Source organism: Heterodontus francisci, chromosome 14 (assembly GCF_036365525.1).
Source record: "Heterodontus francisci isolate sHetFra1 chromosome 14, sHetFra1.hap1, whole genome shotgun sequence".
Classification (NCBI taxonomy): Eukaryota; Metazoa; Chordata; class Chondrichthyes; order Heterodontiformes; family Heterodontidae; genus Heterodontus; species Heterodontus francisci.
This window is the reverse complement of record NC_090384.1, coordinates 43,046,890-43,073,856: the sequence shown is the minus strand read 5'-3', so window position 1 is coordinate 43,073,856 and position 26,967 is coordinate 43,046,890. Positions and strand designations below refer to the sequence as shown.

The window sequence follows — 26,967 nt, the reverse complement described above, 5'->3', positions numbered from 1 at the left end:
GACTTCAAGCAATCTTGGATTATTCCACATTGGAAGATTTCACTTTGGCAGGAGCGTAAATATGCAAGGACAATTTTTTTTTCTATTTTAAATGTTGTTTATATCTTAGTGTTTTAAGAATTGAGTTTTTCAAATTAAACAATTAATTTGTTGATCTAAAGACACCTGGTTTGGTTAGCCTTATTTGGAGGTTAATAGATGGTACAATTTGGCTGCATCTTTCTTTAATTTGGAAAGTTTAAAATGATATGTTAGGCGATCTGTGGAGGGACAGGATTAAATCAAAAGTGCATTTCTCCCACCACAATCAAAATCGTACATTTTGATTGGAGGCTTTGTCTTCAACAGGCGATCGTAACATATTAATTGGATTACTTGTCTGGGATTTGAATCATATATTAATTTGGAGGGCTCACATTTGGAATCATATTCATTACTTGTCTCTGGGATAACATATTTAAATTGGGGTCTTGAGTTTGGCATCATATTTAATAGCTCTCATATCAGGGATTATATCAATTGGAAATTTGATTGCTGGAATCTAAATCTATTGCCAATTACAAAGAAATAAAAGAACCAGGTCTCTTGTATAATAAGGTACAGCCTATACAATTGTAATGGCATTAGTGGTTGCAGCAGAGTTTTTGGGAAAACCGAATGTTTCCCTGAGTGACTTGATAACTTTAACTAAGAACAAATTAAAATAATTGGCAGCAAACGTGGGGTTGGAATTGAAATCAGGTGCCAAAAAAGCAGAGATAATTGACATAATAGCCTATATCTGGAATTAGCAGAAGAAGATGGTGAGGATCATGATGAAGCTGAAGAGGAATATGAAGAACAAGAAAGGGAACACGAGACAAGACGGTAGTGATGCAGTGATATTAGCTAGGATTCAGTTAGAAATGAAAAAATTTGAGGCAGAAAAAGAATTAAGAAAACTTGAACTTCAGAGCGAGAGTGAAAGAGAAAAGAGCGAATTTATGTTAAGAGATGGAACTAAGACAAAGGGATAGTCTTAAATCCAGGGAAAATTTGGGTCAGGAAGAATCTGAATTTAGCTCAGGACCCAGTGAAAAGTTGTTTAAATTTATACAGGCTCTTCCTAAGTTCAAGGAAAGGGACATAGAGGCATTTTTCATATCTTTGGAAAAAATAGCCAACCAGATGAAATGGCCGAAAGAAAGCTGGACACTGCTTATTCAGAGCAGGCTGGTGGGCAGAGCTCATGAAGCTTATGCCATGCTTCCTGAAGAGGCTTCTGCAGATTATGAGATGGCAAAAACGGCTATTCTTGCTGCGGATGAGTTAGTCCCTAAACTTCACATGGTAAGCTTCAGGAATTTACGGAGATTGGCTGGGCAGACATATTTAGAATTTGAGAGGGCGAAGCAAATTACTTTTGACTATTGGATATGGGCATTAAAGATAGGAAACACATATGAGAACCTTCGAGAATTGATTCACAGAAGAGTTTAAAATTTCCATTCCTTCAGCAATGAGAACTCATATAGATAACCTGAAAGTGTTGAAAGCTAGGCAAGCAGCAGAGATTGCTGATAATTTTGAGCTTGTGAATAAGCCAACCTATTTTGTCCATCACCCCCATAAACCCGAGAAGGATAGAAAGTGGGAGAGTGAAAGGAAGGCAAGTAGCCAGGGACAAGAAGGAACAGCTGGGAATGCCCCAGGATCACCTCCTCAGCTCAGAAAGGAAGGTGCTGAAGGTAGAAGTGAGGTTCGTAAGCCAAAGTGTTATCATTGCAACAAAATGGGTCATCTTCGTTCAGAGTGCTGGAAATTGCAAGGTAAACCCATAGGACTTGTTGGGGTACGCAATGTTAGTTCAGAGGAAAAGACTGACTGAGTATAGCAGACCAGGCTACAGTTTTAATGACAACTGTGAATGTGAAACCAGATACTAAAACTAAAAGGAGTGCAGAGGTTAAGATTAAAATACCTGAGTTCTAATGAATTTTTGTCAAAGGAGAGAGTAACTCTGTACCCTGTAAGTGAGGCTGAAGCATTTGCAACAATCTTCAGCCAGAAGTGCCGAGTCGATGATACATCTCGGCCTCCACCTGAAGTCCCTAGCATCACAAGATGCCAGATTTCAGCCAATTCGATTCACTCCGCGTGATATCAAGAAACGACTGAAGGCACTGGATACTGCAAAGGCTATGGGCCCTGACAATATTCCAGCAATAGTACTGAAGACCTGTGCTCCAGAACTTGCTGCGCCCCTAGCAAAGCTGTTCAAGTACAGCTACAACACTGGCATCTACCCTGCAATTTGGAAAATTGCCCAGGTATGTCCTGTACACAAAAAGCAGGACAAGTCCAACCCGGCCAATTACCGTCCCATCAGCCGACTCTCAATCATCAGTAAAGTGATGGAAGGTGTCATCAACAGTGCCATCAAGCGGCACTTGCTTAGCAATAACCTGCTCAGTGATGCTCAGTTTGGGTTCCGCCAGGGCCACTCACCACCTGACCTCATTACAGCCTTGGTTCAAACATGGACAAAATAGCTGAACTCAAGAGGTGAGGTGAGAGTGACTGCCCTTGACATCAAGGCACCATTTGAACGAGTATGGCATCAAGGAGCCCTAGCAAAACTGAGGTCAATGGGAATTGGGGAAAACCCTCTGCTGGCTGGAGTCATACCTAGCGCAAAGGAAGATGGTTGTGGTTGTTGGAGGTCATCTGAGCTCCAGGACATCACTGCAGGAGTTCCTCAGTGCAGTGTCCTAGGCCCAACCATCTTCAACTGCTTCATCAATGACCTCCCTTCAATCATAAGGTCATAAGTGGGAATGTTCGCTGCTGATTGCACAATGTTCAGCACCATTTGTGACTCCTCAGATAATGAAGCAGTCCGTGTAGAAATGCAGCAAGACCTGGACAATATCCAGGCTTGGGCTGATAAGTGGCAAGTTACATTCACGCCACACAAGTGCCAGGCAATGACCATCTCCAACAAGAGAGAATCTAACCATCTCCCCTTGACATTCAACGGCATTACCATCGCTGAATCCCCCACTATCAACATCCTAGGAGCTACCATTGACCAGAAACTGAACTGGAGTAGCCATATAAATACCGTGGCTACAAGAGCAGGTCAGAGGCTAGGAATCCTGAGGCGAGTAACTCACCTCCTGACTCCCCAAAGCCTATCCACCATCTACAAGGCACAAGTCTGGAGTGTGATGGAGTACTCTCCACTTGCCTGGATGGGTGCAGCTCCAACAACTCTAGAAGCTCGACACCATCCAGGACAAAGCAGCCTGCTTGATTGGCACACCATCTACAAACATTCACTCCCTCCACCACCGACGCACAGTAGCAGCAGTGTGTACCATCTACAAGATGCACTGCAGCAATGCACCAAGGCTCCTCAGACAGCACCTTGCAAACCCGCGACTTCTACCAACTAGAAGGACAAGGGCAGCAAATACATGGGAACATCACCACCTGCAAGTTCCCCTCCAAGCCACACACTATCGTGACTTGGAACTATATATCGCCGTTACTTCACTGTCGCTGGGTCAAAATCCTGGAACTCCCTTCCTAACAGCACTGTGGGTCTACCTACCCCAAATGGACTGCAGTGGTTCAAGAAGGCAGCTCACCACCACCTTCTCGAGGGCAATTAGGGATGGGCAATAAATGCTGGCATAGCCAGTGACGCCCACATCCCATGAATGAATTTTTAAAAAAGCAGGAAAACCTATCATTATACTCAGGAACACAGGAGCAACCCAAACACTCTTACTGGGGAAAGATATGAGGTTTCCACCAGAGAGCGCCTTGAATGCTAAAGTTTTAGTTAATGGAATTGGTGGGGAGTGTATACCCGTACCTTTGTATAAAGTACGCCTAGAGAGTGACTTAATATCTGGGATAGTAACTGTAGATGTTGTCCACAGTTTACCAGTAAAGGAAATTGATCTACTTCTAGGAAATGATTTGGCAGGATCAAAAGTATCAGTTTTTTCTACAGTTACAGAGGAACCAAGTGAAATTAAGGAAACTGAGCAATTACACGAACAAGTTCCAGGAATATTTCCTGCGTGTGTAGTTACCCAAGCAATGGCTAAACAGGATTCATTGTTGGAGGTAAAAGGGACATAACAAATAGATAGCCAAGTACCTGAAACTTTATTTGGGGATTTAGATAATCCAAATGAGTTGTTTAACAGATCGTCTATCATTGCAGCACAGCAGGTTGATCCAAAGATATACCACAAAGCACAGGTGGCTCTGTCAGAAGCTGAGGTGAAAGGAGTTCCAGAAGGCTATTATATGGCAAACGGAGTTTTGAGGAGGAAATGGAGACCACGTCATCGACCTGCTGATGAAGACTGGACAGTTGTTGAACAGGTAGAGGTACCACCTAAATATCGACGAGGATAATTAAAGTTAGCACACGACATTCCTTTTGCACGACATAGGGGAATTCGGAAGACCAAATCACGTATAAGCCAACATTATCACTGGCCAGGACTTACAAAGGATGTGAGACAATTTTGTAGGACATGCCATACTTGTCAAATTGTAGGAAAACCACAACCTACCATAAAACTAGCCCCACTATTTCCCATACCAGTGATTGAGGAGCCATTTCGTAGGGTATTAGTAGACTGTGTAGGACCCTTGCCGAAAACAAAAGCGGGGCATTAGTACATACTTACTATCATGGATATGGCTACTCTATTTCCAGAGGCCATTCCTTTCAGGACAATTACTGCTAGAGTCGTGGTAGAAAAGTTAACCCAATTCTTTACGAGATGTGGTTTGCCACTTGAAGTTCAGTCAGATTAAGGTTCTGATTTCATGTCTAGGTTATTTCAAGAAGTTATGGTCAATTTGGGGATTAGACAATTGAAATCTTCAGCATATCACCCACAGTCACAGGGAGCTTTAGAGAGATGTCACAAGACTCTAAAAACTATGATTGGAACATACTGTCACAAATATCCACATGACTGGGATAAAGGACTGGATTTTCTTTTATTTGCCACCAGAGTCTCACCGAATGAGTCTACCGGGTTCAGTCCTTTGAATTGGTTTATGGACATGAAGTAAGAGGTCCCCTAAAACTGATAAAGGACAGATTTTTGAAACAAAAGAATGAATCATCGCTACTAGACAACGTATCTATGTTCCGGGAAAGGCTCACAAAAGCTTGTGGTGTGGCTCAGGAACACCTTAAAGCATCCCAAGCCAATATGAAAAGATGGGCAGACAAGAATGCAAAAGCCTGTGATTTGCAACCAGCGGATGAAGTGCTGTTACCATTACAGGGAGAACCATTAAAAGCAGGGCTCAGTGGCCCATATAGAGTGATCAAAAGAGTAGGTAAGGTGGATTACTTGATTGACACCCCTGATTGCCGGAAGAACCACCGGTTGTGTCACATTAATATGCTCAAAACATTATCGCAGGGAGGAGGATAAGCCAATACAGTTATGTCAGCTTATTGGGACTGTTGAGAAGGAAAAGGATAGTGAGGATGAGGCAGGAGGCCTAGGAAATTCTCAGATTGAACCTCCAACTATTCGATTAGCGAATACAGACTGGCTAGGAAAATTAAACAATAGGCTTTAGTGTGAAGTCCTAAACAGGGTTTTCACAACATTTCAAAAGTTTGTAGGGATAAGCCAGGATGTACAACCTCAGCCACACAGGATGTGGGAATAGGGGGAACCATTCCTTTAAAACAACATTCTTGACAGGCTCAAGTGGAAGCAGAGATACAATGCATGATGAAGGGCAGCTTAGTTGAACCTAGTCAGGACAGCTGGAATTCGCAGGTGTTCTTGATGCTTAAACCTGGTGGGTCGGCTTAAACTTTACATAGAGTCCAGAAAATCACTGGTAAAGAAGGCAGACTCCTACCCAAATTCTTATTTAAAGGACTGTATGGAGAGAGTGGGCAACACCATTTGTCTTAAAGAGACAGATGTGTTGGAGAGCTAATGTCAAATTTCTTTGACACCCCAGGGTAAGAAAAAATTGACTTCTGTTACACCGGACAAAGTTTTCCAGTGTCAAGTAATGTCACACAGGTGAAGGAGTACTCGAGAAACTTCTCAGAGAATAGTGAACCCAGTAGTGGTCAGTGCTCCTCGCTGTGCAGTTCACCTGGCTGAGGTGATGGACAATTGGGACACATGGAAGGAAAACATGAGACAATTGGAAGACTATACTTGAAAATTTTAAATGGCTAATTGGGACAACCTTTTGAAAATATAAAGCCAAAATGTTCTGGTTGAACTTTTGCTGTAGTCTTATACTTTAGAAAAGTGTATGCCTATAAATGTGAAAAAAAAAATTAGCGTTTTTTTTTTTCAATTTATATTTTTTGCAAACTGTAATGAAACACATTTCAGGAATGGAGTTTCATTCCGCCAGGGGCGGAGGTGTTACGGTCCTGTAGTTTTTTTTTTCCGGGAAGAATGCGGTGTGCCTTTAAGGCTGGAAAGGGAGTGTTAAGGCAACAAGCTGCAGAGACTTAGTCAAAGAGTGCATTCTCATTGCTGGGATACAGCCACTCAGACTGTGATTCTAAGAGTGCATTCTGGTTGCCTGGGATACAGCCACTCAGATTGAAGATCGAGAAATACAATGTTACAATTTAACTTTGAACTGGCTTATAATGGAAACAGACTGTTCTAACTCTCAGAAACAGACAGACAGCTGGACCAGCATATACTGAAGGGAAAGAGAACTCTTGCTTGGTTTATTTAAACTCTATTTATTATACTTTCAGAATTCTGATGTCAGGCCAAATTAATTTCTTAAAGAAAATAACCAATTAGTCTAACTACTGAACTGTTATTGTTGAATCCATTGCTGGAAGAAGAGAATAATTTCAACTTCTGAACTAAGCCACTGACTATCCTACCATTGAAAAGCCTTTTTTTACCCCATCGGACGGCTTTGAGGACTTCAAGCAACCTTGGACTATTCCACATTGAAATATTTCACTTTGGCAGGAGTGTAAGTACGCAAGGACACTATTTTTTTTCTATTTTAAATGTTGTTTATATCTTAATAGTGTTTAAGAATTGAGTTTTTCTAATTAAACAGTTAATTTGTTGATCTAAAGACACATGGTTTGGTTAGCCTCATTCGGGGGTTAATAGATGTTACAATTTGGCTGAATATTTCTTTAATTTGGAAAGTTTAAAATGATATGTTGTGCGATCTGTGGAGGGACAGGATTGAATCAACAGTGCATTTCTCCCACCACAATCAGAATCGTATATTTTGATTGGGGGCGTTGACTTGAGCGGTCGGTTGTAACACAAGCAATAAACAGTCTCCACCAAAGTATCCCAGTCTGCACAAACAGGCTTGAAAGTTTCTCCAACACACCTACGCTTTACAGAACTGTTTTGTATTCATTCCAAATGGATGGAAATTATCCCCCACATGATTACCTGATTAGTCAAAGAGAGCAGCACCTGACAGATTGAGAGATCCACATTATATTTTTTCCACATGCCTAGCAGACATAACAATGATGGCTCCCCAGAAACTCAGGCCGGAATTTTACCTATCTTAATCGGGTCAGTTCGGAGGTGTCCGGGTGGTGACATGGTGTCCAATGCCGTCGGGTCGGGTCCCTGGCGTCATCATGCACAGACGCCATTTTACGACACAGGAAATCGAGTGCAATCGAGTTTCCGCTCACATGCCCGACTACAAGTAATTTCAAGGCACTTAAAGTAATTGAGAAGCCAATTGTCTGGAAATTTACGTGGCCGTCTGATTTTACGGCCGTAAATCAGGTCACTGATCGTGTCAGGGACTCGGCAACTTTGAAAGGGCAGAGGGCAGGCAATCAGTGTGGGTGTTGCAGGTAAAGCTTTTGGTCTTGCCTAGCTGTGAAAGTTTTAGTTTGTTATAAATTGTCAACATTTGTAGCTTGTGCAAAGGGCTCCAACTGACTCTGACTCACTGCAGCTTGGGACCTATCTGTTCTGAGTCAGTGAGTGGAAGGAAGGGGGTTGTGTGTGCCTGTCCTGACAGCTGGAACTTAAGGGATTTAATCATTGAATCTGGTAGCCACTCCAATGATGGGAATTGTGCATTCTGGAGGCAACACTTCAGAGGAGGAGGACCACGCCCCAATCAGGGACAGAAGGACAGCTGGGCATGGACATGCGCAATCAGCTGGTCAAGTGGCTCCCCAATATGTGGGAGAGAGAGCAGGTCGCAGTGTCAGGCAAAAGTGAACATGTCAGGAGACGCGCCTACCCAACAGGTAGGGTATACTGACTGCATCTGAGCTACCTGCACCTGTCAGAACGCCAGTGCAAAAGAAGGCTGCATCTATCACATAAGAGCGTGACATTTCTTTGTGAGACGGTGGCAGTGGATGTAGCCTCAAACTGCCTTGGTGGCCATCCAATGCCAGTTGCTGTAAAGGTGACCGTTGCCCTAAACTTTTATGCAATTGGCTCTTTCCAAGCTTCAATGGCAGACCTGTGCGGAGTCTCCCGGGCAGCTGCGCACCACTGCATAAAGGTTGTGACTGATGCACTGTTGAGACGTGCTAACAATTTCATTAGTTTCAAAATGGACAACACCAGCCAGCTGAAAGAACAAGAGGATTCAGTGCAATAGCTGAGTTCCCAATGGTTCAGGGCATGACAGACTGTATGCATGTGGCAATTAGATCACCAGCAGGTCATCCAGGGTCATTCATCAACCGAAAAGGCTTCCATTCATTGAACATTCAGCTTGTATGCGATCATCACAAGAGAATCATGCAAGTCTGTGCACAGTACCCAGGTAGTTGCCACGATGCATACATTCTCAAACTCTCAGATGCCTGCTCTTTTCAGTCCCCTGGACAGACTGGAAGGTTGGATAATTGGCAACAGGGGTTATCCTTTGAAGACATGGCTGATGACACCCGTGAGAATCCCAAGGAGTCATGCTGAGGAACGCTTCAATGAGAGCAATGCAGCCACAAGAGTGACAATCGAATAAACGATTGGCCTACTCAAGATGAGATTTAGGTGTCTGGACCACTCAGGAGGATCACTTCAATACGTGCCAGCATGGGTATCCAGGACTATTGACGTTTACTGCGCCTTGCATAAACTGGCGATGGAAAGGGGAGACGCGATTGAGGAGGTTCAATCATAGTGAGGCATCATCAGATGAAGATGGAGTTTCTGATGAGGACGATGGGCGCCACCCAGATGATGGCATGGTAGAGGAAGCAGAGTGTCCTCTGGAATTAAGAGCAAGAGAGACCTGTGATGCCCTAATAAGCAGGCGTTTCTCTTGAGAGGATCGCTCCATGCTAACATTTCACATTGTAGCATGCACTGAGCCATTGTGGGATTGCGAGAGGGTAAAGACACGCACATCCAAAGGAAGAGATGATCAGATTAAAAACATCATGTCATGATGAACCCCACCCAAGTGTGTGACATCTCATATATAACCACTTCAGCAGGGCAACGATGTCTGATGTGTCCTCATGGATGACATGTGTAAAGTTACATGTTCAAACCAGAAATGTATTTACAGTGAAGTAATGTGCAATTGAAATAAATAATTAAAAGGTAACCCAGTGAACCAGGAGTGATGTTACTCTGATTTCTTAAAACGTTTCCGGGTGCTCTTACGTGTGGACAATCCCTCGCCACCAGAGGCAGGTGGCTGATTGGGCTGCTGTCCAACTCTTGTTGACTTTGGCAGACGTCCTTTGCCTGCTCACGGTCGTGCAGGCCGCGGCATATCAGGGTGCTCATAAGAAATATCAGGTGCACCCTCCAACACCCTGGGAATTTGCAGTTGACATGTCACTAGTGATTGGAACAAGGGGCTGCATGAGGCATCAGGAATGCCCTGCGAGGAGCTCCCTTGTGCTATCGGCTGCTGCCCCTATGCCCTCCTGAGGCTCGACTGGTCCTCAAAGCCGACCTCAGTGATGAGCAGTCTCAACCTGCCACATGCAGATCTGAGATTACGGATGGCTTCCAGTACTGACCCCTCCACTGCAGCCGCCAATCTGTCAACGGATGATGCCAGATGGACAAATGGCTGACAGTTTGCAGCTGACATGCCCTGGATGGAAGTTTCCAAGGTATGTGCTATGGCTCATAGCGCCTCTGGCAACTCTGCCAGATGTTCATACACTGCATGTTGAACCTGCAACATCTCCCGCCGAATAGATGTTCTCCGAGGCGCATCATCAACTTCCAGCTCTGCACTGGCTTGGTCTCCGACACTCCTTGGAGAGTGTGAGGCATCGGCCGGTTCTGCCTCTGGTGGCTGGTCCGGTGGCTATGCTGTGCTGACACCCATCAGTGACATTGTTTCTGCGGAGACAGTAATCCCAACCGTGGTGGAAGTCTCTGCGCTGGCGCTTTGGTGAGGTGCGATGATGTGACGGTGCACCCTCTGAGGCGATCTCCTCATCTTCAGAAGTGGACTGTTGAGCCCCGGACACCCTCCTGGCTACTGATGTGTTTTTCCTGCAGGGAAAATCCGTTTGTTCAGCACCACAGATTTAGGCACGTGTTCCTTACTGCAGCTTGCACACATTTGTGTGAATTAACTTTCATTAGCACACTTCAGTGCATGAGACAATCACCACTGCAAAAATGCTCCCCCAACACCCTCCCACCACATTATGGGTCACTCACTCTGACGACCAGGGCCGACAACCTCGCCATCTGCCATGACATATCCTCCCCTGCCAACATAAAGGCATCCTCCTCCATACTTGTCAAGTATGCCTGATTGCCCTGGCCACCACCAGTCCAGGACTCCTCTCGGGCATTGTAAGCCCTCTTCTATTTAAACAAGCACACCTAGTTTAGACATATGATTTGGTATCTCACACAGTGGCACAGTAGTTAGCACCGCAGTCTCACAGCTCCAGCGACCCGGGTTCAATTCAGGGAACTGCCTGTGTGGAGTTTGCAAGTTCTCCCTGTGTCTGCGTGGGTTTCCTCCGGGTGCTCCGGTTTCCTCCCACAGCCAAAAGACTTGCAGGTTGATAGGTAAATTGGCCATTATAAATTGCCCCTAGTATAGGTAGGTGGTAGGGAAATCTAGGGACAGGTGGGGATGTGGCAGGAATATGGGATTAGTGTAGGATTAGTCTAAATGGGTGGTTAATGGTCGGCACAGACTCGGTGGGCCGAAGGGCCTGTTTCAGTGCTGTATCTCTAAATCAAAAAAATCAAACCCTCGCCCATTGGGTTTGTTCCATTTCAGCGCAACTGCAGTGCAGTGCCCAAATTGAACACTATTCGATCACCATGCATCCCAGACCTGCCATCCTGGGTCCCAATACAATGCAGCAGGCAATGACCCTTCCGTGACACATTCACAATGATATTAATGAGGTGTACCCCTTATTAGGGCAGAGCGAAGCAGGTCATTCAGCTGTTTGCGGCACTGGAGCCATGTCCTCTGTACCACACAGCGGCTGCTGACCTCCTCGGCGACCTCCAGCCAGGCTCTCCTGGTCACTTCTGGGGGCCTTCTTCAGCCATCGGCATTGAATAATATGTCACGCCTTGCCTACACCACCCAGAGGAGGACCTGCAGAGATTCCTCTGAGAATCTGGGGGCTGTGGTGAACCTTCTCCCCTCCATCACTATGGATTTCTTCAGCAAATGTGTGCCCCTTTCCTGCCGCTGGGCACTGTCAGTCTTCCTTCACTTCTTCACTTTCCAGTCAGCTGGTCACCTCGGCAGTTACACTCATAACTCCTCCTCCGTTGTATTCCCCTGAGCGGCTGCTCCATTGTACTGCTGTATGCCCTTTTTAAAGGGCTGACATTGGCCCCGCTCCAAATTCACTGCTGCAGCCGGCCGTGCGCACCCTGCCGGGTGCCAAATACGCTGAGGGGGGCGCTAATCAGTCCCGCGCGTGATGCCGGTGAGCGGGCGGCACGGAGCAGATTCAGTTTTCTCGGCTGCTTCCGACCCGGCCATCCCGGAGTCGGCAGGACCCGAAAAATTCCAGCCTCAGAGTGGAAGCCTGAGGCCAGTAGCACACCCAAGCACCCAGCATGGCCAAAGGAGGGCTACGCAACTGTGCATTGAGTTCACTAGGCCCTCTATGTTAACAAGGGAGCTTCCTGATAATGCAGTTGTAGCTCATGAAGACAGCTCAAGTTGCATAGGGACTATTTGGAAAAGAAACCGAGGTGAAAGCAGCCATTTTTTTAAAAGTTTAGGTACCTCTACTCCTTTGTACCGAAGTCAGTTCCCCAGTGTTTGTTGTCCAGTGTGCATGCCATAGTACATTATCAGCTCCTTTATATATAGTTCGTTTTTTTTTCTTAGGAATGTTTTATGTTAATTTTTTGGTTGTCATGGTGTCACAGGGCACAAATGCTACATATCTACTTACCAGACCACATGCCAGCAACATGACTATTGTCGTGCGTTTGTACGAATGTTGATATTCTTTAGGTGGATCTTCAGGGTTATATATTAGCCCGAGAGCCAGTTCTTCCTGATGTATAAAATCAATCATTTTAGAATTTTTTTCTCTTAACATAGTAAAATTGATTCTAAGCAAACTTCAAATGTGCCTTGTCTATTGTATATTAAATCTCCACCCTTTTCTAGGGGAACCGTGTGGTAAGTACGGCAGTGGCATGCTTACTCAAAGTTGATAGTTGTCTAGAGATAATTTCTTGCCCTCACAGTCAATGACCGTGCATTGTTCACACAATGCCCTAGTGCTCTCTCAGTTAATGTCTGTGCATTGCTCATTCAGGGCCCTCACAGTTAATGTCTGCATTGCTCACTCAGGGCTCTCACAGTTGATGACTCAAAGCTTTTATAATTGGAGACTGTGAGCTGCTGGCTGTATCCACTTTCATTATCAGCTACCAGAATAATTTACCATAAAATTACCAGATCCCGTTCGGACTTGTGTGTTGCTTAAAGTATAGAAGTTACTGTTAACTGCTATAAACACCTTCAAATTTTCAGCAGATTAAACACAACTTGTTGCTCTTTCATACAAACTCATTCTGATCTGTAATGGAACAGATCTTGCTGGAGCAGGGCATCTCGTGGCATACACCATTAGTTTGACCTTTCCCTGCACCTTTCAGCTCGAAATCTTTTTGCACTGTAACTTGCAGGAAGTACAAGCTGACAACCGTATGGTGAGGGCAACGTGGCAACTGGGACCTTAGCGAATGGCAGAACCACAATTTAGCTCCTTAACCAATGAGACTTAAGGATTGTGAAAGAAACAGAGGAATGATAGAGGGTGAATTGGAGTTAAATCTGGCACAGAAAGAAAAACATCGGGAAAGAAAGATTGGATCAAGAGGGAAAGAAAAAAGACAAAGAATAAAATGTAAAAATTCAAAGAACAACTTACTACATGCAGGAAAGGGATGCAATAATTTTACTTGTTTCCTTTCTGGGCTGGGGAGATTAATTGGCATTGCATTTAGAGCATCAAATCTTTAAAAAGGTACTTACACTCTTAATACCAGCCTTAACTTTCAATTGCCAGTTTAATGGGCAATTAATGTGCAAATCCAGCAAGTTCTTAAAAATAATGGAGGTGTTGAAGGAGAGATGCCATTTGTGTGAGGCAAACAGAGGAATGGCATGAGTTTTAATGATTTGCAACTTATGCTAAATCTTTTTACCCCAAGCTTACTGACAGATTTGCGCATTAATAACAGTATGTCACTAATATGCTGTTATTTTTCCAGCAAGATCAGGCCCAGTGTTGTAATCTAAACAACTCTCAAGTAACAACACAAAAGCAAAGTTAGTGGTTAAATCAGTTAAGGTCTAGTACCTCGTCCTCGTCCCAGTGGCACAATTCCCAGGACCAGACAGTTTTTGCTCGGGCACGTTTCCACAGCTCCAAAAATACAGTGGCTACATTTTGAGAGAGAAATATTCATTGAAATAAGTAATGCTAAATTGTTTCATAACAATGGTACATTATAAGTGTAAACTGACAAATAAGTGTAAATTATATGCACGTGGGCTGAATTTTGTATTATGAGCTCTCCTAATACTAAACTGGTGTATTAGTGAGCCACAGAGACCAAGAAAACCTCAGGTTTGATCCATTATCTGTCCTGAGTTAGTTAACCAGAGCTCTGGAGTAATTGGGAGGCTACAATTAGCCTTAGTGTCCAGGGCGAGGGAGGGGAAAGATCACCCTAAGTTCCTACTCCTGATTGCTAGCCATTGATTCCTATTGGACACTATGCATATGTTGTCAGTTGAGGGCAGGTTCAGGCTGGGATGGTGTGAAAATGGAATAGTCTGCTAATACTCACTTTTCAGGCTTTTACTTATGTGATGCAGGCTTTTTGGGTGAGTTACTGTTAAACTGCTACTGCCTGTAAAATATACCATCAACAGGAGTCACTAACTTCAGAGCTGGGAAGAAAATTGAAGAAATAATGGACAGGATTTGCCTTCCAAGGTCAGGAAAGTGACATTGGGACCGTTTCCAGGTCCCGTCCCCACCCCGGAGGGGAAGTAGTCACACCCGTGATGTTTGCGGAGGCGGGCTCCTAATTGCCTGAAGGCGGGGGGTTGGGTGGCCAATTGGTGGCCACAGGTGGGGGAACGGAGGCAGGACTGCTAAAGTGCGGGCCCCATTTAAACACATTACAACTGCCATTACTGTGGCTGTCGTTTGCAGGGAAAAATGCAACCACAAGGGATCGAGGAGGTAAGGCAAAGGCCTGGCACCCAGGACAGGGCAGTCCCTTGATTCCCTGATGCCAACCTCACAGTCCCCCTGGAGACTGTAAGGGAGAGGAAGGAAGTCTTCTTTCCGGAGGGTGAAAGAAGAAGGCCACTCAGGGAAACCAAGCTGGCATGGATTGAGGTAGCTGAGCCCGTCAGCAGCCAGCGTGATCCAGAGGAACTGGATCCAGTGCCGTAAAATGTTCAAAGATCTTCTTTGCTGTGTCAAGCTGAGTGCAACATCAGACCCTGATGACAGACCTCTGAGTGTTCAACCTCCAGCAGTACATGCTGCTCCTGAACATGGGAGAATTGTGTGCCCGGGGTACTTACTGACCCCTTCGCAAAACCCAAAGTCTGAGCAATGTTCAGGGCCTGCCAGCACTAATATATGTAGCTTCTTATGTATATGAGCCACTGGCATTGGCCAGAGAGGCCAGAAGTGCTTCTCTCTCTCTCTCTTTTTCTCTTTCTTTCTTTCTCTTTCTCTGACCGGAGAAAATGGCGCACAATGCCAGAGAGAGGACTCTGACAGGAGTGTACACAACGTGACTGGCATGGAGGAGGAAGCCGTGGAGATTACAAGGGTGGCCCCGCAAGAACAAGTCGGGGAAGGAGAAATGGGCGTACTTGGTGAAGAGGATGAAAAGATGTTGCAATCTGTAGGTGAAGGGGGTGTTGTGCACTCCTCCTTGTCTAACAGCATGCCAAAGACTCAGCTGCAGTGGAAAGTCTCAGCACTGTAAAGGCTTCTGCTCTCAAAGGCTATTTCTTATTACCTCTTCTTGTGTCTCCCACAGGTTCTGATGTGGAGGAGCAATGTCTGAGTCCTGTAATGGCACTGGGGTCATCGGAAGAAATTGAGGCAGCAGAGCCAGCACCGTCGCATCTTACAAGCATGCCCTCCACCACAGCAGATGCACTCACATCAGTGGGTCCTCATGTGCATTTAGAGAGGGTAGTACTGGGTGATGAGCATGGCACTAATCGGCAGGAAGAGGTGAGAGAGGCAGAGGCAGCTGCGGGCAGCCCCCCATGGAGAATGGAGAACAGACGCGGACTTGCTCAACTGAGAGCAGATGTAGGGCCTTGGGTGTCACAGGAAAGGAAGCTCTGCTTAGACCAGCAGCAATAGATGTGTTCCCACATGTCAGAGCAGGGCAGAGACATGGGCTGAGAATGGAGGGGGCGGTCCATGTATGCTATCTTGGGTCAGGGCATTAAATGCATGAGCACCTCCATTGAGAGAGTGGCCAACCTCATGGAGAGCCATATGTGGCAACACTCTGAGTGAGTGCAGGAACTGCACACTGACATGCACAGAATGCATGCCACACTCTGTAGCATGGACCAGTTGATGGCATACAGATGTTTGGATGCCAGTTGTGCCCTTAATGGTGCTCCCCTCCAGCCATTCGGAGCACCAGCCAAGGGCTGAGGCAGTCACCGAGGAGGATAAGGATGCCACCTTTCATGGGCACCATTATCATCATCGGCCTACTTGGCTTCTGACTGCTGGATCATCAATGCAGCAGGGCCTAGTGACTGAGGCAGCTCCCACGTTGATGTCGGTGCAGCAGCCTTGGAGGTGTCACATGCATCTTAGCTGCAAGCAAAGACATGTCAGCAGGCTACCTCCACCTCATCCAAGGCCACAAGGGGAGCACTGCGTAGAAGTGGCTGGGTGCGAGGACACTGTCAGGCAGAGCATTGAGTGGTTCACCTGGGGTAGGTTCCACTTATAAATGTCCACTTTTTTGCTTTCTGAACACAATGTAAATATTGGCACATGATGTCAGACTTGTCAGCTTCCATTCTTTAATGGCAAAACACAAAAAGAAGTGAAGGGAAGCAAAGGTCTTTGAAGGGGGACAGAGAGACTCCTGGACAGATCTGCATCAAGCATTGTTGGTAATTGTAGATCTACTCAAGGCTGCGTCTTCAATGGAAGTGTTGTCACAGGCAGCTCAAAGTGAGTTCCAGACCATGCCATCTCCTGGGCTAGAGTGGCTCGGCGGAAAAGTGCTTGGATCAGATGATCCCTGACATTGACGGCATCCAGATGCGACCTTCCAGTCTTGCGCCAGTCCCGACCACCTCCCTGTCCAGCCAGGGCATCTCTCTGTTCTGTATCTTCTTCATCCTCCTCCGATGAGCTGTGTTGTTCCAGGGCCTCACCCTCTTCAAGGTCTATGGGATTCTTAAGGGGGAGGGGGAGAAGCCAGAAGTCGTGGTACACATCGGTACCAATGACATAGCTAGGAAAAGGGATGAGGACCTGAAAAGCGAATATAGGGAGTTAGGTTGGAAGCTAAAAGGCAGGACGAGCAGAGTAGTAATCTCAGGATTGATACTGGTGCCACGTGCTAGTGAGGCTAGAAACAGAGAGCGAGTGCAGCTGAACACGTGGCTACAGAGCTGGTGTAGGAGGGAGGGCTTCAGATATGTGGATCATTGGGGTACCTTCTGGGGAAGGTGGGACCTGTACAAGAAGGACGGGTTGCATCTGAACTGGAGGGGCACCAATATCCTGAGCGGGAGGTTTGCTAGAGCTCTTCGGGAGGGTTTAAACTAGTTTGGCAGGGGGATGGGAACCGGAGCTACGGATCAGTGGATGGGGTAGCTGTTGAACAGGCAGATACAGAGTGCAGAGAGTCTGTGAGGAAGGTTAGACAGTTGACAGGGCAAGTTGCAGCCAGTATGATGGGTTGAAGTGTATCTATTTTAATCCAAGAAGTATCAGGAATAAGGGTGATGAACTTAGAGCATGGATCAGTACTTGGAGCTATGATGTTGTGGCCATTATGGAGACTTGGATATCACAGGGGCAGGAATGGATGTTGGATGTTCCGGGGTTTAGATGTTTCAAAAGGAATAGGGAGGGAGGTAAAAGAGGTGGGGGAGTGGCATTGCGAATCAGGGATAGTATCACAGCTGCAGAAATGGAGGTCGTCGAGGAGGGTTTGTCTACTGAGTCAGTATGGGTAGAAGTCAGAAACAGGAAAGGAGAAGTCACTTTATTGGGAGTTTTCTATAGACCCCCCAATAGCAACAGTGACACGGAGGAACAGATTGGGAGGCAGATTTTGGAAAGGTGCAGAAGTAACAGGGTTGTTGTCATGGGTGACTTCAACTTCCCTAATATTGTTTGGAACCTCCTTAGTGCAAATAGTTTGGATGGAGCAGATTTTGTCAGGTGTGTCCAGGAAGGTTTCCTGACTCAATACGTAGATAGGCCGACTAGAGGGGAGGCTATATTGGATTTGGTGCTTGGCAACGAACCAGGCCAGGTGGCAGATCTCTCGGTGGGAGAGCATTTCGGTGATAGTGATCACAACTCCCTGACCTTTACTGTAGTCATGGAGAGGGATAGGAGCAGACGGGATGGGAATTACAATGCTATTAGGCAGGAACTGGGGAGCTTAAATTGGGAACAGATATTCTCAAGGAAATGCACAACAGAAATGTGGAGGTTGTTTAGGGAGCACTTGCTGCGACTGCTGGATAGGTTTGTCCCGATGAGGCAAGGAAGGGATGGTAGGGTGAAGGAACCTTGGATGACAAGAGATGTGGAACAGCTAGTCAAGAAGAAGAAGGAAGCTTACTTAAGGTTGAGGAAGCAAGGATCAGACAGGGCTCTAGAGGTTACAAGGTAGCCAGGAAGGAACTGAAGAATGGACTTAGGAGAGCTAGAAGGGGACATGAAAAGTCTTGGCGGGTAGGATTAAGGAAAATCCCAAGGCGTTCTACACTTGTGTGAGGAACAAGAGGATGGCCAGAGTGAGGGTAGGGCCAATCAGGGATAGTGGAGGGAACTTGTGCCTGGAGTCGGAGGAGGTAGGGGAGATCCTTAATGAATACTTTACTTCAGTATTCACTAGTGAGAGGGACTTGGACGTTTGTGAGGACAACGTGAAACAGGCTGATTTGCTCGAACAGGTTGATATTAAGAAGGAGGATGTGCTGGAAATTTTGAAAGACATGAGGATAGATAAGTCCCCGGGGCCAGACGGGATATACCCAGGTTATTACGGGAAGCAAGGGAAGAGATTGCCGCGCCTTTGGCGATGATCTTTGCGTCCTCACTGTCCACTGGAGTAGTACCAGATGATTGGAGGGTGGCAAATGTTATTCCCTTGTTCAAGAAAGGGAATAGGGATAACCCTGGGAATTACAGACCAGTCAGTTTTACGTCGGTGGTGGGCAAATTATTGGAGAGGATTCTGAGAGACAGGATTTATGATTATTTAGAAAAGCATAGTTTGATTAGAGATAGTCAGCATGGCTTTGTGAGGGGCAGGTCATGCCTCACAAGCCTTATTTAATTCTTTGAGGATGTGACAAAACACATTGATGAAGGAAGAGCAGTGGATGTGGTGTATATGGATTCTAGCAAGGCGTTTGATAAGGTTCCCCATGGTAGGCTCATTCAGAAAGTGAGGAGGCATGGGATACAGGGAAATTTGGCTGTCTGGATACAGATTTGGCTGGCCCATAGAAGACAGAGGGTGGTAGTCGATGGAAAGTATTCAGCCTGGAGCTCGGTGACCAGTGGTGTTCCGCAGGGATTTGTTCTGGGACCTCTGCTCTTTGTGATTTTATAAATGACTTGGATAAGGAAGTGGAAGGCTGAGTTAGTAAGATGACACAAAGGTTGCTGGAGTTGTGGATAGTGTGGAGGGCTGTTGTAGGTTGCAACGGAACATTGACAGGTTGCAGAACTGGGCTGAGAAGTGGCAGATGGAGTTCAACCTGGAAAAGTGTGAAGTGATTCATTTTGGAAGGTCGAATTTGAATGCAGAATACAGGCTTAAACACAGGATTCTTGGCAGTGTGGAGGAACAGAGGGATCTTGGGGTCCACGTCCATAGATCCCTCTAAGTTGCCACCTAAGTTGATAGGGTTGTTAAGAAGGCGTATGGGATGTTGGCTTTCATTAATGGGGATTGAGTTTAAGAGCCGCGAGGTTATGCTGCAGCTCTATAAAGCCCTGGTTAGACCACACTTGGAATATTGTGTTCAGTTCTGGTCACCTCATTATAGGAAGGATGTGGAAGCTTTAGAGAGGGTGCAGAGAAGATTTACCAGGATGCTGCCTGGACTGGAGGGCATGTCTTATGAAGAAAGGTTGAGGGAGCTAGGGCTTTTCTCATTGGAGAGAAGAAGGATGAGAGGTGACTTGATAGAGGTGTACAAGATGATGAGAGGCATAGATAGAGTGAATAGCCAGAGACTTTTTCCCAGGGCGGAAAAGGCTATCACCAGGGGGCAAAATTTTCAAGTGATTGGAGGAAGGTTTAGGGGAGATGTCAGAGGTAGGTTCTTTACACAGAGAGTGGTGGGTGCGTGGAATGCACTGCCAGCGGTGGTAGTAGAAGCAGATACATTAGGGACATTTAAGCGACTCTTGGATAGGTACATGGATGATAGTAGAATGAAGGGTATGTAGGTAGTTTGATCTTAGAGTAGGTTAAAGGGTCGGCACAACATCGTGGGCTGCAGGGCCTGTACTGTGCTGTACTGTTCTATGTTCTACACCTCTGCAGGGCCATGTTATGGAAAGCTCAGCAGACCAATCATAATGCCCAGGACCAAGAGTGTACTGCAGGGCACCGTCCAACCAGTCCAGGCACAGGAGCCGCATCTTCAGAAGTCTGATGGCCTGCTCGATGGTAGTCCTTGTGAGTGGATGGCTTTGGTTGTAGGGCCTCTGGCTTCATCTTGAGGTCATGTAAAGGGGTGAGAAGCTATCTATTCAAGGGATAACTCTTGTCTCCTGGAATCCATCCACGTAGTTTGAGGGATGGAACGAAGAGCTGAAGCACCCTGGATTGCCAGAAAATGAAAGAGTCATTGCAGCTGCCAGCCAAATGAGTGCACACATGGAGGAAGCTCTTGTTGTAGTCGGGGACCAGCTGAACGTTGAGGGAATGGAAGCCGTTCCTGTTGATGAATCTCACTGAGGGTCACTGGGTGCCTTCATGGCCACATGGGCACAATTGATGATGGTCTGCAACTGTGGGAATCCGGCGATGGATGCAAAACCCACTGCCCTCTGAGGCCCCATCTGTTTAAATGGATGTAATATCCAGCTATCGCAAATAGGGCTTCAGTGACCTGCAATATACAGTGGTGTGCAGCCATTTGCAAGAGACCCCCAAAGTGCACAGTTGATCCTTGGAAGAAGTTGAGGCGAAGAAGTTCAAGGCCACAGTAACTTTGTCAGCTACTAGTAGGGCATGGCAAGCAGTGCTGTGAGATTGGAGGTCTTCTGTGATGAGGGCACAAATCTCTGACCATCTGCCTAGACAGTCGCAGTCTCCTGCGGCACTGGTTCTCTGACATGTCCAGGTAGCTTCTTCTTTGGCAATATACACTATGCTGCAGGTATGGCCTCCGTTCCCTTCTGCCCTCTGCATGCCCAGGGCTCTACCTCTGCTGTTGAGGATGTTGCTCCTCATCATCAGTAGACCTAATATCTAAGAATCATGATCCCATTATCACCTGCTGCCTTCCTTGCCCTCATCTAGACTCCCAATAATGCCTGGAAGCCTAACCCTCTCTTCCTATGCCCCTTGATGCCAGGAGGATCAGAACACTTACCACTGCCTGAGCGTGTACAGACCACTTTCCCCATAAACTGTGCACACCTGATGTCACCTGTGTGCCAATGGCTGAGTGCCCCTCTCAGCCCTGCTCCCTTTTATGGTCCCACCTAAGTTTATGGTGTGGTCATCACTGGCTTCCCGCTGTGTTGCCGCCTCCAGTGATCCAGTGTGCAATCTTTGTGCCCCCACCAAGATCCCAAGCTATCCCTCAACAAGCTGACAATGAGCTCATTAACTGACTTAATTGGACTCAATTCTAAATTGGATGGGTTTCCAGGGCTTGCTTTCACCCCTCCTGAAGAATATCACTAGCAGCAGAAAAGACAACATGAAACCAGCGTGCCGGTCAATATGCCTGTTATATAGTTCATGATTCCTAATGGAGTAATCCATATTAAATTCACTCTTGGTGCTATGCACTACAGTTGGTCATACTATAGTGTTGTAGTATGTTTTATAGGTCATGGATTGCCTTTTAATTTATCACCTGGATTAACTTTTTTTTAAATTAAAATGAAAGCCAACATTGGACTACGGAAAATGCATACCCCAGATTGCCATGAACATTGCGAAAACAACTGTTGCTTCGTGGTCAAATAGTTGTGTGATCTGCAGGAATAGAATGAAAAGAAGTTTCTTACGAGAACTGTTCACAGAGAATGAAAAAAACATCTTAACCCCACCTCAATCCTTAGCCATAAATTTTCTCTTTGCATATGATTAATGAACCAATGACGTACAACACAGAAACAAGCAACTATTTAGAAATGTCCTGGATTACTTAGCAAACACAAAGGGGTAGATTTTCATCTTGCTGCTCGGCAATGGCAAATTACTGGAAATGAAATCATAACTGGCTGATCTGCCCAGGTGGCAAGTTGAAAATTAGCCCATTATTTCATCTGGAGATGCCATTTTCCCAAGAGTGTCCCCCACTGCTTGTGTGCTGTATTGTACCTTAGCATAGGAGCATGTCTCGTTGAGCCTCCAGTATTGACAACGCCGATCACAAAGTGGACACATGATAATCCCAGTGGCATTGCATATCTCCTTACTGAGGTCCATGGGAAGAAAAGAGAGTCAATTAAAGCCATGCATTACACAACAGCAAAAATGCTCTAAGAACAGAGAGAGCTTAGATAATGTAGCTGGCTAATTGCTGACTTAAGAAAATCTTGTTCCATTTCTGCAACACCTAAAATCTTAGATCAGTGGTTCTCATAATCCAGCCTGCGAGCCACTGTAGCTGCTTTCTTTGCACCTGAGATCCTGAGCAAAGCTACTACCCCATGTGTTTCTGGACCCTTATTCAAGGCTCATCCCATGAATAGCATGACCACCCAATGATATTGAACTGAAAAGTCCAATTTGTCCCTGAGCAGCGATATTTGAAAATAGAACTGAAAAAGGCCACACATTTGTAGGAGTTGCTAGATGGTGATGAGGAGCAGGAATTTGGGCTGATTTTTGCCTCCTTTGCCCAGGAAATTGAGGTCAATTATGGCTTCCCAATAGTAGCTTCCCAATTGCTATCCTGCTGAAAACAAATCAATTTTATCAACAAATCCTGGATGCAATGAGAGATAAGGTGAGTGAAGTGGGTAATTAACAATATATAAAAATAATGAAGGAGTGAATCTCCCATGATGTTGTGCATGTTTAAAACAAAGGGCACACTGTTTTACAGGACTTTTATACAATGATATGCAAAATATATTCATTATAGTTCTGCCAAGATATTTAGTGCAGAGCAATACCCTGCAACAAATCTTGTAAAGTTGACATAGGAACAGGAGTAGGCCATTGAGCCAATCGAGCCAGCCCCACCATTCAATATGATCATGGCTGATCATCCACTTCAATGCCTTTTTCCCACACTATCCTCATATCACCTTATGTCATTTGTATTTAGAAATATGTCAATGTCTACTTTAAACATACTCAATGACTGAGCTTCCACAGCCCTCTGGGGTAGAGAATTCCAAAGATTCACAACCCTCTGAGTAAAGAAATTTCTCCTCATCTCTGTCCTAATTGGCTTCCCCCTTTATTATGAAATTGTGTCCCCTGGTTCTAGACTCCCCAACCAGGGGAAACATCTTAGCTGCATCGACCCTGTCTATCCCTTTAAGTATTTTGTAGCTTTCAATTAGATTTTTTTTAAATTCATTCATGGGATGCAGGCATTACTGGCCAGGCCAGCATTTATTACCCATCCCTAATTGCCCTTGAGAAGGTGGTGGTGAGCTGCCTGCTTGAACCGCTGCAGTCCATTTGGGATAGATATACCCACAGTGCTGTTCGGAAGGGAGTTCCAAGATTTTGACCCAGCGACAGTGAAGGAACGGCGATATAGTTCCAAGTCAGGATGGTGTGTGACTTGAAGGGGAACTTGCAGGTGGTGGTGTTCCCATGTATTTGCTGCCCTTGTCCTTCTAGTTGGTGGAGGTCGCGGGTTTGGAAGGTGCTGTCTAAGGAACCTTGGTGCATTTCTGCAGTGCATCTTGTAGATGGTACACACTGCTGCCATTGTGCGTTGGTGGTGGAGGGAGTGAATGTTTGTAGATGGTGTGCCAATCAAGTGGGTTGCTTTGTCCTGGATGGTGTCTAGTTTCTTGAGTGTTGTTGGAGCTGCACCCATCCAGGCAAGTGGAGAGTATTCCATCACACTCCTGACTTGTGCCTTGTAGATGGTGGACAGGCTTTGGGGAGTCAGGAGGTGAGTTACTCGCCTCAGGATTCCTAGCCTCTGTCCTGCTCCTGTAGCCACGGTATTTAGATGGCTACTCCAGTTCAGTTTCTAGTCAATGGTAGCCCCTAGGATGATGATAGTGGGGGATTCAGCAATGATAATGCCGTTGAATGTCAAGGGGAGATGGTTAGATTCTCTCTTGTTGGAGATGGTCATTGCCTGGCACTTGTGTGGCGCGAATGTTACTTACCACTTATCAGCCCAAGCCTGGATATTGTCCAGGTCTTGGTGCATTTCTACACGGACTGCTTCAGTATCTGAGGAGTCACGAATGGTGCTGAACATTGTGCAATCATCAGCGAACATCCCCACTTCTGACCTTATGATTGAAGGAAGGTCTTCCAAAGAGCACAGCTAACTGGGAGAAGACTCAGAGGGCAGAGTTCCGGACCAGTAAGTATAAAAAACTTACCTGCGGTTAAAAAAAACTGAAAGTGACTTCACAGGAATGCTGTGATCTGATTGGCTTGTTAGGGAATTTTTTTTAACTGAATTTGAAAATAAAACATTGAAAAAAATTGATTAAAACCCTAATTAATGAATTAGTAAGTAGAGTAACTAAACCAGAGAGAGGAGATTACTGTATTTAGTTAGCATTTAATATTTATAGTAGGAATCTAGCACTAGGGACCATATAGTTCGAACAATTTAGTAAGGATTTAATAAGTATTTATTTATCTTAAATTAATTTATTAATTACTGCTAGAAATGTCAGTTAGAGGGGTGAAGTGCTTCACCTGTGAGATGTGGGAGGTCCGTGACGCTTCCAGCCTTCCGGATGACTACATCTGCAGGAAGTGTACCCAGTTGCAGCTCCTCACAGACCGCATGGATCGGTTGGAGCAGCACCTGGATGCACTTAGGAGCATATAGGTGGCAGAGAGCGTCATAGGCAGGAGTTTTAGAGAAGTGGTTACACCCAGGCAGATAGATGGGTGACCGCTAGAAGAGACAGGCAGTCAGTGCAGGAATCCCCTGTGGCTATCCCCCTCTCTAACAAGTATACCGTTTTGGATACTGTTGGGGGGGATGGCCTATCAGGGGAAAACAGCAGCAGCCAGAGCAGTGGCACCATGGCTGGCACTGTTCAGCAGGGAAGGACAAAGTGCAGAAGAGCAATAGTTATAGGGGACTCTATAGTCAGGGGCACAGATAGGCGCTTCTGTGGACGTGAAAGAGACTCCAGGATGGTATGTTGCCTCCCTGGTGCCAGGGTCAAGGATGTCTCTGAACGGACAGGGGGCATTCTGAAGGGGGAGGGTGAACAGCCAGAGGTTATGGTACACATCGGTACCAATGACATAGGCAGGAAGAGTGACGAGGTCCTGCAGGGGGAGTTTAGGGAGTTAGGCAGAAAGTTAAAAGACAGGACCTCTAGGGTTGTAATCTCGGGATTGCTCCCTGTGCCACGTGCCAGTGAGGCTAGAAATAGGAAGATAGTGCAGCTAAACACGTGCCTGAACAGCTGGTGTAGAAGGGAGGGTTTCAGATATCTGGACCATTGGGATCTCTTCAGGGACAGATGGGACCTGTACAAGAAGGACGGGTTGCATCTAAACTGGAGGGGCACAAATATCCTGGCTGCGAGGTTTGCTAGCGTCACTCGGGAGGGTTTAAACTAGTGTGGCAGGGGGGTGGGAACCAGAGCAGTAGGACAGCAAGTGAAATAAATGAGGGGGAACTAGTAAATGCCAGTAAGACTAAGGAAGAGCAGGCAGGGAGATGTTGCGGAGCACAGTGGAACTGGTGGTCTGAAGTGCATTTGTTTCAATGCGAGAAGTATAACAGGTAAGGTGGATGAACTTAAAGCTTGGATTAGTACTTGGAACTATGATGTTGCTATTACAGAGACTTTGTTGAGGGAAGGACAGGATTGGCAGCTAAATGTTCCGGGATTTAGAAGCTTCAGGCAGGATAGAGGGGGGATGTAAAAGGGGTGGGCGTGTTGCATTACTTGTTAAGGAGAATATCTCAGCTGTACTGCAGGAGGACACCTCGGAGGTCGTGCAGCGAGGCAATATGGTTGAAGCTCAGGAATAGGAAGGGTGTAGTCACGATGTTGGGTGTTTTCTACAGGCCTCCCAACAGCCAGCGGGAGGTAGAGGAGCAGGCATGTAGACAGATTTTGGAAAGATGTAAAGGTAACAGGGTTGTAGTGGTGGGTGATTTTAACTTCCCCTATATTGACTGGGACTCACTTAGTGCTAGGGGCTTGGATGGGGCAGAATTTGTAAGGAGCATCCAGGAGGGCTTCTTGAAACAATATGTAGATAGTCCAACTAGGGATGGGGTCGTACTGGACCTGGTATTGAGGAATGAGCCCGGCCAGGTGGTCGAAGTTTCAGTAGGGGAGCATTTCGGGAACAGTGACCATAATTCCATATGTTTTATGGTACTTGTGGATAAGGATAAGAGTATTCCTCGGGTGAAGGTGCTAAAATGGGGGAAGGCTAATTATAACAATATTAGGCAGGAACTGAAGAATTTAGATTGGGGGCGGCTGTTTGAGGGTAAATCAACATCTGACATGTCTTTCAAATGTCAGTTGATTAGAATCCAGGACCAGCATGTTCCTGTGAGGAAGAAGGATAAGTTTGGCAAGTTTCAGGAACCTTGGATAACGCGGGATATTGTGATAAAAGCAAAATACTGCGGATGCTGGAAATCTGAAACAAAAACAAGAAATGCTGGATTCACTCAGCAGGTCTGGCAGCATCTGTGGAAAGAGAAGCAGAGTTAACGTTTCGGGTCAGTGACCCTTCTTCGGTCACTGACCCGAAACGTTAACTCTGCTTCTCTTTCCACAGATGCTGCCAGACCTGCTGAGTGAATCCAGCATTTCTTGTTTTTGTGCGGGATATTGTGAGCCTAGTC

At 45.9% G+C, this 26,967-nt stretch overlaps 1 protein-coding gene across 3 annotated transcripts in view; it reads right to left on the bottom strand.

Moving 5' to 3' along the window:
• The window catches only part of LOC137377286 (anoctamin-9-like), a 178,331-nt gene that overhangs the window by 62,027 nt on the left and 89,337 nt on the right, over positions 1-26,967 (bottom strand). For all 3 annotated transcript variants that reach the window (XM_068046833.1, XM_068046832.1, XM_068046836.1), the window contains exons 10-13: positions 22,299-22,395; positions 21,890-21,950; positions 13,823-13,905; positions 12,401-12,505 (exon numbers count right to left, since the gene is read on the bottom strand). In XM_068046833.1, the coding sequence (XP_067902934.1) occupies positions 12,401-12,505; positions 13,823-13,905; positions 21,890-21,950; positions 22,299-22,395 (346 nt within the window). The remainder of the gene's footprint in view (positions 1-12,400; positions 12,506-13,822; positions 13,906-21,889; positions 21,951-22,298; positions 22,396-26,967) is intronic.